This window comes from Dendropsophus ebraccatus, chromosome 2 (assembly GCF_027789765.1).
Source record: "Dendropsophus ebraccatus isolate aDenEbr1 chromosome 2, aDenEbr1.pat, whole genome shotgun sequence".
Classification (NCBI taxonomy): domain Eukaryota; kingdom Metazoa; phylum Chordata; class Amphibia; order Anura; family Hylidae; genus Dendropsophus; species Dendropsophus ebraccatus.
This window is the reverse complement of record NC_091455.1, coordinates 206,961,407-206,979,677: the sequence shown is the minus strand read 5'-3', so window position 1 is coordinate 206,979,677 and position 18,271 is coordinate 206,961,407. Positions and strand designations below refer to the sequence as shown.

At 43.7% G+C, this 18,271-nt stretch overlaps 2 protein-coding genes across 5 annotated transcripts in view; both read right to left on the bottom strand.

The window, feature by feature from the left end:
- Window positions 1-18,271, bottom strand: part of LOC138783958 (anterior gradient protein 2-A-like) — a 470,764-nt gene that overhangs the window by 205,287 nt on the left and 247,206 nt on the right. The window lies entirely within an intron of this gene.
- Window positions 3,451-18,271, bottom strand: part of CRHR2 (corticotropin releasing hormone receptor 2) — a 187,438-nt gene continuing 172,617 nt past the window's right edge. For all 3 annotated transcript variants that reach the window (XM_069960600.1, XM_069960599.1, XM_069960601.1), the window contains 6 exons: window positions 14,014-14,074; window positions 12,903-12,975; window positions 10,859-10,944; window positions 9,051-9,186; window positions 8,234-8,275; window positions 3,451-4,038 (listed from right to left, as the gene is read on the bottom strand). In XM_069960600.1, the coding sequence (XP_069816701.1) occupies window positions 3,898-4,038; window positions 8,234-8,275; window positions 9,051-9,186; window positions 10,859-10,944; window positions 12,903-12,975; window positions 14,014-14,074 (539 nt within the window). In that variant the 3' untranslated portion in view covers window positions 3,451-3,897. The remainder of the gene's footprint in view (window positions 4,039-8,233; window positions 8,276-9,050; window positions 9,187-10,858; window positions 10,945-12,902; window positions 12,976-14,013; window positions 14,075-18,271) is intronic.

Here is an 18,271-nt window from a genome sequence, read left to right as displayed (position 1 = left end):
GCACAGGGGCCACAGATTGGAGAACAATGGTGTACAGGGGGCAGAGTTAGCCATCATACCAAGCCTTATAACCTAAGGTGGTCCAAAGGCCTCTCATAAAATGACACCAGTATTATAAATGGTATATTGTAAGGTGTTGTTACCAGTTTTGCGTTGGGGCCCAGTAGATACAACTAAACTTTCTGGCCCTAAGGCCATTCCCAACCTTCCTTCCACCAATGACTTGTCTCTTCCAGTTTAGATTGTCAGATCTAGCAGAAGGGGCGAAGGTACAAAAGGCCAAAACTATACCCAGGGCCCCTTAACAGTAGCCTGACCCTCCTCAGGTCTATTGCACACATATTGATACATGAACCCCTATGGGTCCTTGATAAGTAAACATGACAATAACAACAGCATACAATAAAAATAAGAAAATTCAATAAATAAAGAAAAAAAAAATCACTGTACAGTTTTGATAGATAAAACAGGATTAGGAAATTCATCAACATTTTTGCAATTTTTTTTTTTTATATATATTTTCTTTGGGTAAAAAAGACAAAAGCGTACCTATTATTCCTCACCCTCGCTGATGTATTCCCAAATATTTAGTCATTTTGGTTCATGAAAATTCTACTTACAAAAATGGTGAATTTACAATTGTCCTAAAGGTTGGTAAGGCAAATCTGGCCAAGCAGGGTATCATGGCCTTCAGGGGTGCATGCAAAATAGAACTCCAGTCCAAGCTTGGATAGGAGGGGCCCAAACATTTGACCCGCCTTATTAATGATTGTACAAAAATCAGGGGCATAACCCCCAGGTTGGCTCCTCCCTTCTTCTTGTGTAGGAGAGCTATTGCTCAGGGGTGGGGTCAACCCGAACCTGGGCCCTCCTCTGCACAAGCCACATAATGCTCACAGGGGCTACCAACCTCTATGCTTAATATACCATTGATTGTAACTCAGCTAGAAGAAGGCACTGCAGACTATGCCTCTCTTTTACATGGGGCCAGCGGTCACCAGATTACTGGCCTGAAATGACAGAGTTTGTGGCCCCCAACCAATCGTGCTCAAAATCAAGTCAAAATTAGAATTTATTGCAATCCATCTCGACACCTGATTGCCAAAAAGGCCGGATTAAGGGTGGAGGAAGTCACTGGGGGAAATTTGTGGTGTCCCCTCCTCTTATCTCTAATCACATAAGCATTGCCCTCTCCTGTGAAATCTATAGAATTTTTTGAGACAGAAACTTTGAAAGAGAAAGCCAAGATGGTGACAGATTGAGTTCGCTTCGGTTTCCGAAATATTGAGGACCCGAGAGGACGTGCCCCATGTGCCCTCCTGTAATCCAGTCATTACAATTATCTTACATGTCTGGCTAACCAAAACCTAGTTGTAATCTATAAGATAGCTGGAAAAAAAAAAAAAAAAAAAAATTCTATTCCTCAAATAGAAACATCCAAAATGTATTCAATATCGGAAAATATCTGGTCAACATGGTCAACCAATGGAATTAGAAATCTAGGGTATAACCGTCCTCACTTTTGTAGCCGCTTTGTATAGCTAAACCTGAGATATCGGTATATGAATTATCTACTCTATGGGAAGGTCAATAAATGCAAAAACCTTTTGAAAATTTTTGCTTTTAAGTCTTCTCAAACCTCTGTCATGTTTCACTTCTAAACCTTTCTCCCTTATTGTGAATGTTTTTCTTTACGTCACTTTTTAAACTTTATTTTACATGATTTTTGTGCATTTTTTGTACTTTTTGGAAGAGATCTAAAGTGGGCCTGTAAGAAATAGAAATGCAATTTTGTGTATAGCAGAGAGTATTTCCTGTAAATAATTACATGTTTGTAGGTACATCTACTAAAACGGAAGTCAAGCAGTTAAGTGGCTGCTTGGTAACCTGTGCTAACAAAGCGTCTAGGACACTCCCCCGAGGAATTGTAAGAAGGGAAATAAACTCTATACAGTTGTGTAATGGTAACACTGTGTGGATAGGTAAAGTCTACATCTTTATTGTTCCTCGTCCTTTTTTACTGACATTTGAAATTGGGGATTTATGGACAATTTAGATTTTTTTAATCTAAATCCATCAACTTTACAAACTCTGATTCTGATAACGGGGAACAATAGATTGCAATCACTAGTCCTACAGTTTCTCTCTTCCAAGGTTAGACAAGGTCAACAAATAGAAAAAAATACAGTCCCTAGGGTTCCCAACCCCCCTCCATAGTATGATATTATATAATATACATCTATGGTGCAATAAATCCAGGTAGTGATATTTGATTTTACCCAATCTTCACATTTACCCTGCACCCACATGTGCAATGGTGACCATTTTACCTGCCAATACCAATGCAAATCCGGCCTAGAGGAGTTCCAGGTGGAGGGAAGTCCCATGTTTACATTCTTCCAGAAAATGTGAGGCTCACAAAGCATGTATATGGGAGTTTAGCTAAGTCCCACCCACGAGGAGCCGGATGAGACAATTCTGGCATAGAAACAAGATGGTGGAGATGGTGGGTCATTTGAGAGGGATATTAGGCAAAGTAATTAGGCAACCATACAAAAAGAAAACTCCACTTAATATAAATATTCTCCTGCAAATAAAGTTGGCGATCCATAGCCGAATCAATGTTGGAGAATGACCTTGGGCAAAATATTGGGTGTAGGTCAAGTGAGGGCCACTCTGCATTTTCTGATAAATTTTTGGATAAGTATAACCACCATATATCTTACGACGATGATGGAATTTGTACATACCTGACTTATTACTGAATCATATTAAAGAACCCCCCCCCCCCCCCGGGAACACCCCCAAGGAGCCAGGAACAGCTAAATAAACACTTTTGAGGAAAGTTTTCATTACTCCTGTCCCTTTTTGCCTCAAACTCCACTGGATAGTACACCCAGACCCGAGACTGTTAGCAAGTGTGAATTTTTAACAATTACTCAGAGCTCCCTAATATTGAGCTACCGTTTCTGATCCTACCCCAATGATTTTTTTTTTTTTTGTAAGAACATAGACTTAGGGTATATTCACACGGGCGGGCTCGCAGCGAGATTCTCGCTGCGAGCCCGGCAGGTCCTGACAGTTCCCATAAACTACATACTTGCTGCGGTCTAAACGACCGCAGCGAGTATGTAATTATACCGCGCTTAACCCCTTCTACTCCCGCCGGCTCCCCCGCTGTAAGCAGCCTGTCCTTGCTGCACGGGTCCGGCGTCCTGCTCTCCCGTTCGGCCAATCACTGGCTGCGGCTGGGCAACACACTAATTGGCCGGACGGGAGAGCAGGACGCCGGACCCGTGCAGCAAGGACAGGTAATGTATGCTGCTTACAGCGGGGGAGCCGGCGGGAGTAGAAGGGGTTAAGCGCGGTATAATTACATACTCGCTGCGGTCGTTTAGACCGCAGCAAGTATGTAGTTTATGGGAACTGACAGAACCTGCCGGGCTCGCAGCGAGATTCGCCCGTGTGAATATACCCTTAAACATTTTACTTTTTTTCAAAGTAGAAATTTACAAAGAAAACTACAAAAGAAATTTCTCCCGATCTTCGGCGGCAACAAATATGGCGCCACCATCCTTGAGTATCCAGTTATCCATCACGTTCTACTGTCCTCGGCCCATGAAATGGACTCAAAAAGAGAATTAGGTCAAAGCACTTGGTTCACTCTCAGGGTTTACATAAAAAAAATGTGTAGCTGTTCCGCCCCTGAGGTTCTCCACTTGTGCTTACCATAGTGCCTACAATATAGTCTACACTTAGGTCCTTTGTTCTGTTTCTTTCCTCCATGTTTTGGCCATTGAACGTCCATTAAAGGTGACCTCCTTCCTCCGACATCAAAAAATAGTAACCAGGAAACAAAAAGATAAAAAATCTCCAGAGGCCGCGGTGTTCCTGCGCTCAGATGGCTGCCGTCTGCTTTATGCTGTGAAAGCTGATCCTGGTCGGCGAGGTCGGTATGGACATGGCTCGGGCGACTCGGACGCGGAGGGAATGGTGGTCTTGCCAGCGGTGCCACCTCTTTCTTGCAGCTGATCGAACCTAGAAAGATGAGACAAGATAAGAGGCTTATATACACAGTATCAAACATCATAGGCTTAGATACACTGATCTAGCACCATAGTGCTTAGGACAATGATACACCATAGGCCTAGAGCAGCTCTGTAGACTGAATCATACAGGGCAGACTTGGCTACAATGGCTTTGCATACCATATCACATATGACAGGATTAGATACACTGGCATACCAGACTGCATCGCACATGATAAGCTTAGCTACACTGGCTAAGCAGACAATATCACAGAATGCAGGATACACTGGCTTAGGAATCTGTATCACACATGGTAGATTTAGATAATGGCTATATAAGTAGTATCACACACGATTAGCTTAGATACTCCAGACCTACCAACTGTATCACACATGACAAGTTTTGGGAAAAAATTGCTCAGCAGATAGTATCATATATGATAGGCTCAGCAAAGAGTATCACACATGATAGGCTTAGATACACAACTCAACAGATAGTATCACATGTTATAAACTTAGATACAGCAAACACACAATATCACATGTGGCTAATATATATATCAACTCAGAAACCAGCATCACACCTGGCTTAGATACCGCCTCCAGCAGGCAGTATCACTTATGACAGGCTTTGATACAACAGCTCAGGATAGGGTATTACACAAGCTAGGCTTAGATACACTGGTATGTGACTTCCTATGGACTGTGCGTTTTCTGTGATTGCGGTTCCTGGGATGGCGGACAATAAGCCTCTCTTTTCAGCCGTTACCTGCCGGCCGCCCCCGGGAATAATCAGCGCAGATTAATAATCCGCACACACGGCGAGGAATTAGAAATAACTGTAATTAAATCTGAATATTGCAGGAATAAATTCAGAGTTTCCTCTGCGCTGGTTCCTCCGGTGTGTAAGGCGGCAATCACACTGATTACAGAGCCACGCTCAAGTGTTTACTCCGATCCGATGCTTACAGAACGAACAGCTGGACATACAATGTGTACAGATGTAGCAGAGCTGGGTTTAGCATTCAGTACAACGGTAATACCACAATCTGCCACCCGGGGATTGGCCTGGATTCAGAGGGACAGTCCCGGATTGCTGGCACTGTGATGTAATGTGGAGGGTACTGTCATGTGGAAACAAGCTGTCGTCACCGGTCTGGGGGAATCATGGATTGTTGGCACTGCTATGAGAATGCTGTAGTTGGTTGGCACTGTTATGGGAAAACTGTAGGTGGTTGGTACTGTTATGTACGGGCATTCTGTGGTTGGTAGGCTGGAACTGTTGTGGGAATGCTGTGGTTGGTTGGGTGGCGCTGTTATGGGAATGCTGTGGTTGGTTGGGTGGCACTGTTATGGGAATGCTGTAGTTGGTTAGCAGGCACTGTGGTGGGAATGCTGTAGTTGGTTGGCTGGCACTGTTATGGGAATGCTGTAGTTGGTTAGCAGGCACTGTGGTGGGAATGCTGTAGTTGGTTGGGTGGCACTGTGGTGGGAATGCTGTAGTTGGTTGGCACTGTTATGGGATTGCTGTAGTGGGTTGGCGCTGTTATGGGATTGCTGTAGTTGGTTGGCTGGCACTGTTATGTATAGGAATGTGTAGGAATGCTGTAGTTGGTTGGTGCTGTTATGTATGGGCATGCTGTAGTTGGTTGGCGCTGTTATATATGAGCATGCTCTAGTTGGTTGGCACTGTTATGTATGGGCATGCTGTGGTTGGTTGGCGCTGTTATGTATGGGCATGCTGTAGTTGGTTGGCGCTGTTATGTATGGGCATGCTGTAGTTGGTTGGCGCTGTTATATACATGGGCATGCTCTAGTTGGTTGGCGCTGTTATGTATGGGCATGCTCTAGTTGGTTGGCGCTGTTATGTATGGGCATGCTGTGGTTGGCGCTGTTATGTATGGGCATACTCTAGTTAGTTGGCACTGTTATGTATGGGTATGCTGTAGTTAGTTGGCGCTGTTATATATGGGCATGCTCTAGTTGGTTGGCGCTGTTATATATGGGCATGCTCTAGTTGGCTGGCGCTGTTATGTATGGGCATGCTCTAGTTGGCTGGCGCTGTTATGTATGGGCATGCTCTAGTTGGTTGGCGCTGTTATGTATGGGCATGCTCTAGTTGGTTGGCGCTGTTATGTATGGGCATGCTGTAGTTGGTTAGCGCTGCTATGCATGTACTGACACTGGTTCGACTTTCCTCACATTCTGATGATTTTGTCGTTATTTCAAGGCTATGATGGCTGGCAATGTTATTGGGGCACTATCAGTGACTGACCCCTATAGGGGCACTGTGGTGGGAATGCTGTAGTTGGTTGGCACTGTTATGGGATTGCTGTAGTTGGTTGGCGCTGTTATGGGATTGCTGTAGTTGGTTGGCGCTGTTATGGGATTGCTGTAGTTGGTTGGCTGGCACTGTTATGTATAGGAATGTGTAGGAATGCTGTAGTTGGTTGGCACTGTTATGGGCATGCTGTGGTTGGTTGGCGCTGTTATATATGGGCATGCTCTAGTTGGTTGGCGCTGTTATATATGGGCATGCTCTATTTGGTTGGCGCTGTTATGTGTGGGCATGCTGTAGTTGGTTGGCGCTGTTATGTATGGGCATGCTCAAGTTGGTTGGCGCTGTTATGTATGGGCATGCTCAAGTTGGTTGGCGCTGTTATGTATGGGCACGCTGTAGTTGGTTGGCGCTGTTATGTATGGGCATGCTGTAGTTGGTTGGCGCTGTTATATATGGGCATGCTCTAGTTGGTTGGCACTGTTATGTATGGGCATACTCTAGTTGGTTGGCACTGTTATGTATGGGCATACTCTAGTTGGTTGGCGCTGTTATGTATGGGCATGCTCTAGTTGGTTGGCGCTGCTATGCATGTACTGACACTGGTTCGACTTTCTTCACATTCTGATAATTTTGTCGTTATTTTAAGGCTATGATGGCTGGCAATGTTATTGGGGCACTATCAGTGACTGACCCCCATAGGGGCATGTGGCACTATGGCACTGTTTTTGGAGTGTTACATGTTGCTGTTTTTCTGTTTATTTCCTCTCTCAGTTTTCCCTAGAAAAATAAAAAAAAATTCCCCTTTAAGCCTTCACCATCGATGCAAGAACCCAAAAAGTGATAAATTCTCGATTCTCCTGTAATTACTTTTTTTCTGCACTTTAATTGATTCTGAGGAGGAAAGCAAAAATCGACCCCCAACCCCGGCTGATGTATTAGAGATTCTAAGCAGATTTATTCTTTGGTGTCGCTTATTCCGGATGTCAAATAATTAAGAAATTTTCAGCCAGAAAATTATTTTGAGATGAAGACACAAGATGAAATGTCTCCTCTGCGCCTCAGTCAATAAAACATTAACAATCCCTCCGGGGCCTCAGTCTGGAGCGTGACCCACCGATTTAAAGGGCACTTGGCTTCTTAAAGGGGAAATTCATATTACATTTTGAAACTTTTTTTAAAGAGACTCTGTCAGTAGGTTTATGGTGTCCTATCTCAAGGTAACAAACTAGTGACAGAGAAGCTGAGCAGAATGATATATCACATACATTGTTCTGTGCAGCTGATCCAGAGATCTCCTCCTGAATAACATGGACAATAAGTAGTCTTCCCCATTATGTGCATGAGCTCAGTAGTCCTCGATATTCATGAGAAGCAGAAAACTCCTCCCACCAGCTGCTGATTGTCAGTTATCTATCCATGCTGTGTATAAAAAGTCAACTGTCAATCAGCAGCTGGAGGGCGGGGGGAGGGGTGTAGCAAGAATCCTATTCTCCTGCATATTAGGAGAACGGCAGAACAAAGTGATGTAAATAATACTCCGATCTGTTCAGCATTTCTGTCACTAGTTTATGCTCATTTAGGGCATCATACACTTAGTGACAGTTTCCCTTTAAATTTATATGTTGACTTGTTTTCTTTTTCTTTCTTTAGCAATTCTATTTATCGTTGGTAGAAGTAATATAAGTTAGGTACACTTTGTAAAAATGACGGCCATGCTTTTATAACAACGGCCGTCGTTGTACAAATGATGTCTGATATTTCAACAGTAACGGATGCTATTTGCGCAATGACGGCCGTTGTTACGAAGGACAGGTGTTAGTTTTACATAGGTAATCCTAGGTAATCCAGAATATTGGTAGGTCCGGCATATTTATGACTGTAACGTTAGCAAAAATTCCAAAAACATAACCCTAAGAACACTTACCTCCCCATTCAAGAAGCAGTAAAATACTGATACAAAGAAACCCTGTAAGAAAAACAACATTGTTTTCGACCAGACACATTAATATCTGTGACTACTTTGCAAAGCTCTATAGTTGTAAATGTCTTAAAGGAATTGTCCACTTTTGGACAATCACCTATCACATGTTTTTGTTCTGTCATAGTAACGTCAGTAAGGGAAGTCCTTTGCTTTGTACTCTTCCAATATTGTTGAAAAGTCACAAAATCAAAATAGGGTTATTTACTGGCCACGTCCAATAGCCTCCAATCCAGTCCTATATCCTTTTGCCCCCATGTAGGGCTGAATAAGTGCACATGGGTGGAAGAGGGTTAAAAGTCAGGTGACTGCTGACCCCAGGAGTGTCTGGAGACAAATTCTGTATAAGCTGAAATGAGGGAAGACGGATGTTCAGTTCAGTTCTCAGCCCCCATCTATAAGACAATATGGCGCAGCTATGGGAATACAGGGATAGCCTCCAGGACAACATTTTGCATTGGAGCCCAGTAGCTTTGAAACATGTGTCTGAAAAGTGACATTGATACATCAAACCTGACTCACACCAAATGATAATGAGGTGACTCTGCTCCTCCTATCCCAGTCTATACAGTAAAGCTAACTACAGCTGCAGAAAACAGGAACCGTCAGTCTATTCCATAGTTGTACAATACGTATAATGAAAGCTAAATAGTATGCAATCTTCTAATTAAACAATCCCTTTAAGAGGGCAGACACAGATTTAAACCCCCAATGCTCCCCCGCCCCCATCCTCAGTTGGCATCCCCCAGTCTCAGTTACCTACCTGAAAAGACTGAAGAAAGGAATTAAAATAAATGAAGACTATCTGAGAGACGTCGTCTTCCCCAGGGTTCACGAAGAACAGCATGTATGTGATGCCAAGGAGGGGGAGTAAGACCAGAGTCGCCTTTACAGCTTTCCTGCAAGACAAGAACATGGCTGCAAGTTCAACACCAAAGATTCTGACTACACCGGGATGGCGGTAACAATGATCGTTGTTCCCAATCACAGGTCGTAGGTCAAAGAACAGCAGGAAGGTGACGGGAAATTCACAGAAAGCAAAGAAGAAGACAGCGCTCCATGGTGCAGGATCATCCAAACATGGATGGATCAAATATCAGAGTTCCTCATGCAGACCTGCTGGAAAAGACAGGCGCGGCCATCTCCAATAGATACGCGAGTATAGAGCTTATATTAATTTATTTAAAACAATAAAACAAGGTAGAGCACAACATGTTTCTAGGCCGGACCGGCCTCTTCATCAGGTGCATCAATTCTAAAGAAGCCGATCCAGCCTGGAAACGCGTTGTGCTGTACCTTGTTTTATTGTTTTAAAGGAGTACTCCGGGGAAAATCTTTTTCTTTCAAATCCACTGGTGTCAGAAAGTTTTACATATTTTTAAATTACTTCGATTTAAAAATCTCCAGTCTTTCAGTACTTATCAGCTGCTGTATGTCTTGCAAGAAGTGGTGGATTCTTTCCAGACTGACACAGTGCTCTCTGCTGCCCCCTCTGTCCATGTCAGGAACTGTCCAGAGCAGGAGATGTTTTCTATGGGGATTTGTTACTGCTCTGGACAGTTCCTGACATGGACAGAGATCACTGTGTCACTGCACCTGGGAATTTTACTGGGAATACATTCAGGTGATCTTAGGATACATTGTAACTACTACAGATTGTTTCTAAGGGGCGTGTTCCCACATTCAGGTTTTTGCAATGGTAGGGGAGATGGACAACACCAATAATCATCCATTATTTTCATCATTCTCGGCAGCTTGTCCCATGTTCACATTCACCTCCAACAAGCCATCATTTGTAATGCCACATAATCGGCCCATGTACAGGTAATTTACAGCAAAGGTCTCACAGATGATACAGTCTTCTTGATCTCTTTAGCTATGCAGGTTCTGAGGTGCGGGAAGGCTCTGAGGGGAGAAGAAAGCTCTGAGGAGGCGGAGAAGGCTCTGAGGGGAGGAGAAAGCTCTGAGGAGGCGGAGAAAGCTCTGAGGAGGCGGAGAAGGCTCTGAGGGGGCGGGGCACGCTCATAGGGGGTGGGGAAGACTCTGAGGAGGCGGGGCAGGCTCTGAGGGGGAGGAGAAAGCTCTGAGGAGGCGGAGAAGGCTCTGAGGGGAGAAGAAAGCTCTGAGGAGGCAGAGCATTCTCTGCCTCCTCAGAGCTTTTTCCTCCCCTCAGAGCCTTCTCCAAGGGGAGAAGAAAGCTCTGAGGAGGCGGAGAATGCTCTGAGGGGAGGAAAAAGCTCTGAGGAGGCGGAGAAGGCTCTGAGTGGAGGAAAAAGCTCTGAGGAGGCGGAGAAGGCTCTGAGGGGAGGAAAAAGCTCTGAGGAGGCGGAGAAGGCTCTGAGGGGAGAAGAAAGCTCTGAGGAGGCAAAGAAGGCTCTGAGGGGAGAAGAAAGCTCTGAGGAGGCGGAGAAGGCTCTGAGGGGAGGAAAAAGCTCTGAGGAGGCGGAGAAGGCTCTGAGGGGAGAAGAAAGCTCTGAGGAGGCGGAGAAGGCTCTGAGGGGGAGGAGAAAGCTCCCTGAGGGCAGAAAAGGCTCCCACCATTACACTGATTTCCCGACCTCATCCGCTCACCTGTACTGGATGGTCTCAGATGTGGTTGAAGCTCGTAGTTTCGTCATTAGTATCCTCACAATGTTGAATAAAAATACAAAATTTATCTAGAGAAAAAGCAAAGATGTTAAACTATAAAACCTATAGGAACAGACAGTATACAACAGCTCAAAACATCCACTGAGGTTAGACTGGGATCCTACGCTGCCCCTCGCCCACCACCCAAATATGAATCTTCTGCATTTTGGAGACCCCCCTTATACACTGGTGGACCTTTGTCATTGCATACGCCAGTCATATCCATAGGCCCCACTGATCGAGCATATACACAAGGCTGGAATATGTCAGCATATCATTTGCTTTTGCTGTATGAGACTACAGTTCCATGCAGAGGCATCTGGTAAATAAGTTGGGTGCTAGTTTTGGTTCTGTAGTTAGTTTTATAGATTACAGTACTACTGTACTTTATTATGGCGGTATTATTTATGACGGCATAATGATTCATACTGCATGTACTGTTTTCTGTTTTTGTTCCCCATCCAAAGTAATATCTTGGTCCTCCAAACAATCATGTGACATATTCTGTTCTCTAGTATGGCAACGGAGGCCCTAATATGTGTAAAACCCCCTGCAGATTTTAAATGGGAACACCAGCAATTTCTTTTGCTTTCAAATGAACTGGTTTCAGAAAGTAATATAGATTTGTACTTTACTTCTATTTCAAAATCTCCAGTCTCCCCATACTTATCAGCTGCAGTATGTCCTGCAGGAAGTGGTGTATTCTTTCCAGTCTGACACAGTGCTCTCTGCTGCCACCTCTGTCCATGTCAGGAACTGTCCAGAGCAGCAACAAATCCCCATAGAAAACTTCTGTTCTGCACAGTTCCTGACATGGACAGAGGTGGTAGAAGAGAGCACTGTGTAAGACTGGAGAGAATACACCACTTCCTGCAGGACATATAGCAGCTGATAAGTACTGGAAGACTTAATAGAAGTTAATTACAAATCTATATAACTTTCTGACACCAGTTGATTTGAAAGAAAAAAATTGTTAAAGAGTTCCCCTTTAAAGTCACATGTCTTATGTAAGGTATATTGCTGCCCATAAACCCTCCGCACAAACGCTTCCAGACAGAATTATTACAAATATATAAATTACTTTTTTCATGAGTAATAACTAAAAAGTTTTCATATTATTTTGCACATTCAGAGAGAGAAAAATCATTGATCTCCTCCTGAAATAGAGCTCATAAATCCAGGTCTGATTTACACCGCCGCTCTCCGCTTTATGCCGCCGGATGGCGATGACCGGAATGGGAGATTCTGAAAACATATTTTACGGAAAGTGAAAATTCCGGTAACATATTCTTCAATATGGTCTCTGATTGAAGAGTCGGGCTGGACGTTACCCACAAGGACACACTCCTCCGCAATGGAGGATAATTTAATGCTCCATCAATAAGGATGACGGCAACAAACACTTTACTTATTTACTGAGACGAGTCCGGGGCCTCGAGGACGTGTTCATCGTACGTGAAGCGCAAGGTCGGTGGATCCTCCAGAATAATTGATGAAAATAAAGTGTGAGCGAGGAAATTAAGTTGTCGATGTAACGGCTCATTGAGAACACAGCTAGGCTGAAAATATGTGAACCCCACTTATCCAAGCGACATGGACTGAAGGCTTCTAGGTGTCATTGTCATTCATTACAAAGCTTATTATCAACCGAAAAACCTTCCATAGACAAAATGTATATGGATAGGAAGGCTGCAGAGCATCAATCCCCTCTGCATTTCCACTGATTCTATGGATCATTCACTTTTATAATCACTATATAGAATAGAGAAATGTGAACATGCACCAGATGCGATGTGATAACAGAGAGTGTTTTTTGGATTCTGTCTGATACTCTCTGGCCTTTGGGGGGATGTTTATTAGGACATATCATTATGGCGGATACATGTCTAACAAACCCCCTGACTTCAGCAGGATGATCCAATGTACATGAAAGAGATCTGACATCACTGATCTTTGATCAAAGAAAAGATATAAAAACATTACTCACCAGGAGGACAAGGATGACAGGTCCTTGATAGATGTAATCAATGTATTTTCCCGGACCTTTTCCAATCCAACATCTGTTCAAAGAATGTTATAATATAAATACTATAATACTGCTCCTATATAATATACGGTAACTACTATAATACTGCTCCCTGTATACAAGAATATAACTACTATAATACTGCTCCTATATACAGGAATATAACTACTATAATACTGCTCCTATATACAAGAATATAACTAATATAATACTGCTCCTATATACAAGAATATAACTAGTATAATACTGCTCCCATATACAGGAATATAACTACTATAATACTACTCCTATATACAAGAATATAACTACTATAATACTGCTCCTATATACAGGGATATAACTACTATAATACTGCTCCTATATACAGGAATATAACTACTATAATACTGCTCCTATATACAAGAATATAACTACTATAATGCTGCTCCTATATACAGGAATATAACTACTATAATACTGTCCCCATATACAGGAATATACTACTATAATACTGCTCCTATATACAGGAATATAACTACTATAATACTGCCCCTATATACAGGAATATAACTACTATAATACTGCTCCTATATACAGGAATATAACTACTATAATACTGCTCCTATATACAAGAATATAACTACTATAATACTGCTCCTATATACAAGAATATAACCAATATAATGTCCAGGAGAGAGAGGTCGGCACCGCTGCTATAGCAGCATAATAAAGGAGCAATCAGCAAAAAGATCGTGTCTGAACAAACTCCTCGGGTGGTGCACACACGGAGGTAAGACAGTCTATAATAGTAAAAAGAAAGAGACGTATGGCACTGGGCTTGACAAAGCGCACCTGTAGCGCAAAACTGTTGCCTCTCTAGACGTGCCCGCTTGCCATCTTCCCCCTTCCTTGCCTGCACTTCGTGTCCATGAATAAATAGAAGACCCCACTACTTTTGGGTGAGTGCCATATGTCTCTTTCTTTTTACTACTGTAACCAATATAATACTGCTCCCTATATAACAAGTAGATAACTACTATAATACTGCCCTATGGTTTGCACACAGACCACATTATGAGGGTTCTGTACTTACTGCTCGTTCTCGTTGCACAGCTTCCCTATGGCCCAGGCGATAATGATTGGGCATGGAATACCTGGAGATACAAGTGCAGGATATCAGGTTAGTGCTGGATACAGATGGGGGTCTCGGCTGGTCTATACTGCGCACAGTGAAAGGTTTTCCGGTGTTTTGAAGGTTTTGTGAATTAATATTCATTGACGCTGTAGTTTGTGATTGTCGCTCTGCTGCGCACATTCGTCTCTTTCCTCGCGGCTCGGAGAGGCTCATTAGAAGCAATTATCTGCCGCTCTATAGAAAATTACACTGATTTATGACTTGGATCAACAGAAAAGAAAACTTAATGGAACTTGACGGAGCTCCAGAAGATGTGTGTGGTGTATGGTGGGTATGGTGGGCCGGGATCCGGTCACATCCCTCACTACAGACATATCCATAGAGGGGGCTTATTGGATTTTAGAAGGCAGAGAATCTATTGGGGGAGATGTAGAGTGATATATATGACACTTGGTGTTTTCTTACTAAATAAGGGGGGAGATTTATCAAACATGGTGTAAAGTGAAACTGGCTCAGTCGCCCCTAGCAACCAATCAGATTCCACCTTTCATTCCTCACAGACTCTTTGGAAAATGAAAGGTGGAATCTGATTGGTTGCTAGGGGCAACTAAGCCAGTTTCACTTTACACCATGTTTGATAAATCTTCCTCGATATTTTTTATCATTTACATATTACATTATAAAAGAGCACTGGGATAGAGAGTGACTTTATAAAGGGCCTGTGTCTATAAGGCCCCATTCACACGTCCGTGTCAGTTTTTACTGTCAGGAAATCCTAATCAGGAGGCCTTAAATGTCATCAGGAAAGTATCAGGATTTCCTGACAGTAATCCGTTTTTACCTTCAGGAAACCATCAGGAAACCATCAGGAAAAACCTTCAGGATTTCCTGATGAGAAGAAAAATAGGACATGTATTTCTGCAAACTGGATGGTCACAGCTTGCAGAATTACAACTCCCATCATGCTTGGCTGACAGGTCATGATGGAAGTTGTACTTCTGCAGTCTGTGGTCACCCAGGTTGCAGTACATGATGGAAGTTGTACTTCTGCAGTCTGTGGTCACCCAGGTTGCAGTACATGATGGGAGTTGTACTTCTGCAACCTGGATGGCCACAGGCTGCAGAGGTACAACTCCCATCATGGCCTGTCAGCAGGGCATGATGGGAGTTTTAATCTCACCTGTCCTGGTCTCCTGGCCGCCGGGGGGGGGCGATGGGGGGGGGGGGGGTGTGGCTGCCGCGAGTGGCCGTGGGGGGAGGGTTCGGGGGTGGCACGAGTGGCCGCGGGGGGTGCGGGGGTACCGCGAGTAATCGCAGGGGTGCCGCGAGTGGCCGCGGGGGTGCCGCGGGGGTGCCGCGGGGGGGGGGGGTGCGGGGGTGCCGCGAGTGGCCACGGGGGGGGGGGGGGGGGGGGGGGGGGGTGCAGGGGTGCCGCGAGTGGCCACGGGGGGGTGCCGCCGGGGGTGCCGCGAGTGGCCGCCGGGGGTACCTGCAGACAAGGATGCGAACGAAGAGGCAGCAGGAGGCCGGGGCAGAGGCGGAAGGTGAGTGGAAATCCTGACGCTTTTCTGATGTGCATCAGGAAAGCGTCCGGGGCCCGGGCGCTCCCATAGACTCCTATGTGGGCGTCCGGCCCGGATTTCCGGACGAAAATAGGACCGGTTCTAAAAAATCCAGTCCTATTTTCCGGAACGGACACCCTTCCGGAAAATTCCGGAAGGGTGTCCGTGTCCAATGAAAGTCTATGCGTCCGGAAATCCGGGTGGTTTTTCCGGACGTGTGAAGGGGGCCTAAGATGGCATGTCTGTCAATCTATCTCCTATCTATCTATCTATCTATCGATCTATCGATCTACTATCTCCCTCCTATCTATCTATCTCCTATCTATCTATCTATCTATCTATCTATCTATCTATCTGTCTCCTATCTATCTATCTATCTATCTATCTCCTATCTATCTATCTATCTATCTATCTATCTATCTATCTATCTATCTATCTCCTATCTATCATCTATCTATATATCTCCTATCTATCTATCTCCTATCTATCTATCTATCTATCTATCTATCTATCTATCTCCTATCTATCTATCTATCTCCTATCTATCATCTATCTCCTATCTATCTATCTATCTATCTATCTATCTCCTATCTATCTATCTATCTATTATCTATCTATCTATCTATCTATCTATCTATCTCCTATCTATCTATCTATCTATCTATCTATTATCTATCTATCTATCTATCTATCTATCTATCTATCTATCTATCTCCTATCTATCTATCTATCTATCTATCTATCTATCTATCTATCTATCTATCTATCATCCTGCCTCCCCTTCCGCCCTATAATGCAGTAATACACAGTAACTGTTCTATTAATAATCAGATATTTCTCCAATGTTCTCTCTTTGCAGCTGATCCACTTCTGATCCTCTCATCTCATTTCCTCTATGGATAGGTTGTACAGAAGCTGGAGATGTGGCCTTGTACCCTGGAGCCAGAAGATGTTACTTATTTTGATGATACATTTTGACACCGTGTTCTGTATATCCGCCGCCAAATCAATTTCCTCTATCTGTTTCCACCATGTAGCCAGATCGACCAAGCTGGTTATTTATTAGTCTGCGTGCCCCGGCACATTCATATATTCTACATTTTCTCTCTTATTTATTTCATTTTCTGGCTAAATTAAATGGCTCCCTTTGGATCTGCCGCATATTAGTAATCTCTATAGAGAATTTATAAGGAAACATCTATCAAACACGGCACTGCTCCAAATTACTTAAAGGAGAAGTCTAACAAAAATTTTATTAAAGTATTGTATTGCCTTCCAAAAGTTATACAAATCCCCAATATACACTTATTACGGGAAATGCTTATAAAGTGCTTTTCTCTGCACTTACTACTGCATCAAGGCTTCACTTCCTGGATAACATGGTGATGTCACTTCCTGGATAACATGGCGATGTCACTTCCTGGATAAAATGGTGATGTCACTTCCTGGATAAAATGGTGATGTCACGAGCCAACTCCCAGAGCTGTGCGGGCTGTGGCTGCTGGAGAGGATGATGGCAGGGGGACACTGAGGGACACAGGGCACTGGAGGGACACTGAGCATCCCGCTGCCATCATCCTCTCCAGCAGCCACAGCCCACACAGCTCTGGGAGTTGGCTCGTGACATCACCATGTTATCCAGGAAGTGACATCACCATGTTATCCAGGAAGTGACATCACCATGTTATCCAGAAAGTGACATCACCATGTTAGTCAGGAAGTGACATCACCATGTTATCCAGGAAGTGACATCACCATGTTATCCAGGAAGTGAAGCCTTGATACAGTAGTAAGTGCAGGGAAAAAACACTTTATGTGGATTTCCCATAATAAGTGTATATTGGGGATTTGTATAACTTTTGGGGGGCAACACAATACTTTAATAAACATTTTCGCTGGACTTCTCCTTTAAAGTCTATCTTCAACTTCAGTATATTCTTTACTTTAATTTTTTTTTTTCATTTGTTGATTACAATTTTTGTCTATACCCTAGTGACACCTAAATGAGAGTCCTTCCTACTGTCATGGTGTCCATATGGTCTGCAGAACTGGGAATACATTACTGATCCTGTACTGATCCTGAGTTACATCTTGTATTATACTCCAGAGCTGCACTCACTATTCTGCTGGTGCGGCCACTGTGTACATACATTATTGATCCTGAGTTACATCTTGTATTATACTCCAGAGCTGCACTCACTATTCTGCTGGGGGGGGTCACTGTGTAAATACATTACATTACTTATCCTGTACTGATCCTGAGTTACATCCTGTATTATACCCCAGAGCTGCACTCACTATTCCGTTGGTGGGGTCACTGTGTACATACATTACATTACTGATCCTGAGTTACATCCTGGATCATACTCCAGAGCTGCAGTCACTATTCTGCTGGTGGGGTCACTGTGTACATACATTACATTACTGATCCTGAGTTACATCCTGTATTATACTCCAGAGCTGCACTCACTATTCTGCTGGTGAGGTCACTGTGTACATACATTACATTACTGACTCTGTACTGATCCTGAGGTACTGTTATGTGAATTCTTTCTCCCCCATCAGCAGCTGTGGAGCGCGGTGTTCTCGTGGAGCTCCTGGATCAGCAGCTGTTGTCCTCGCCTCCTATTAGAATTCTGTATGGTATCGCACAC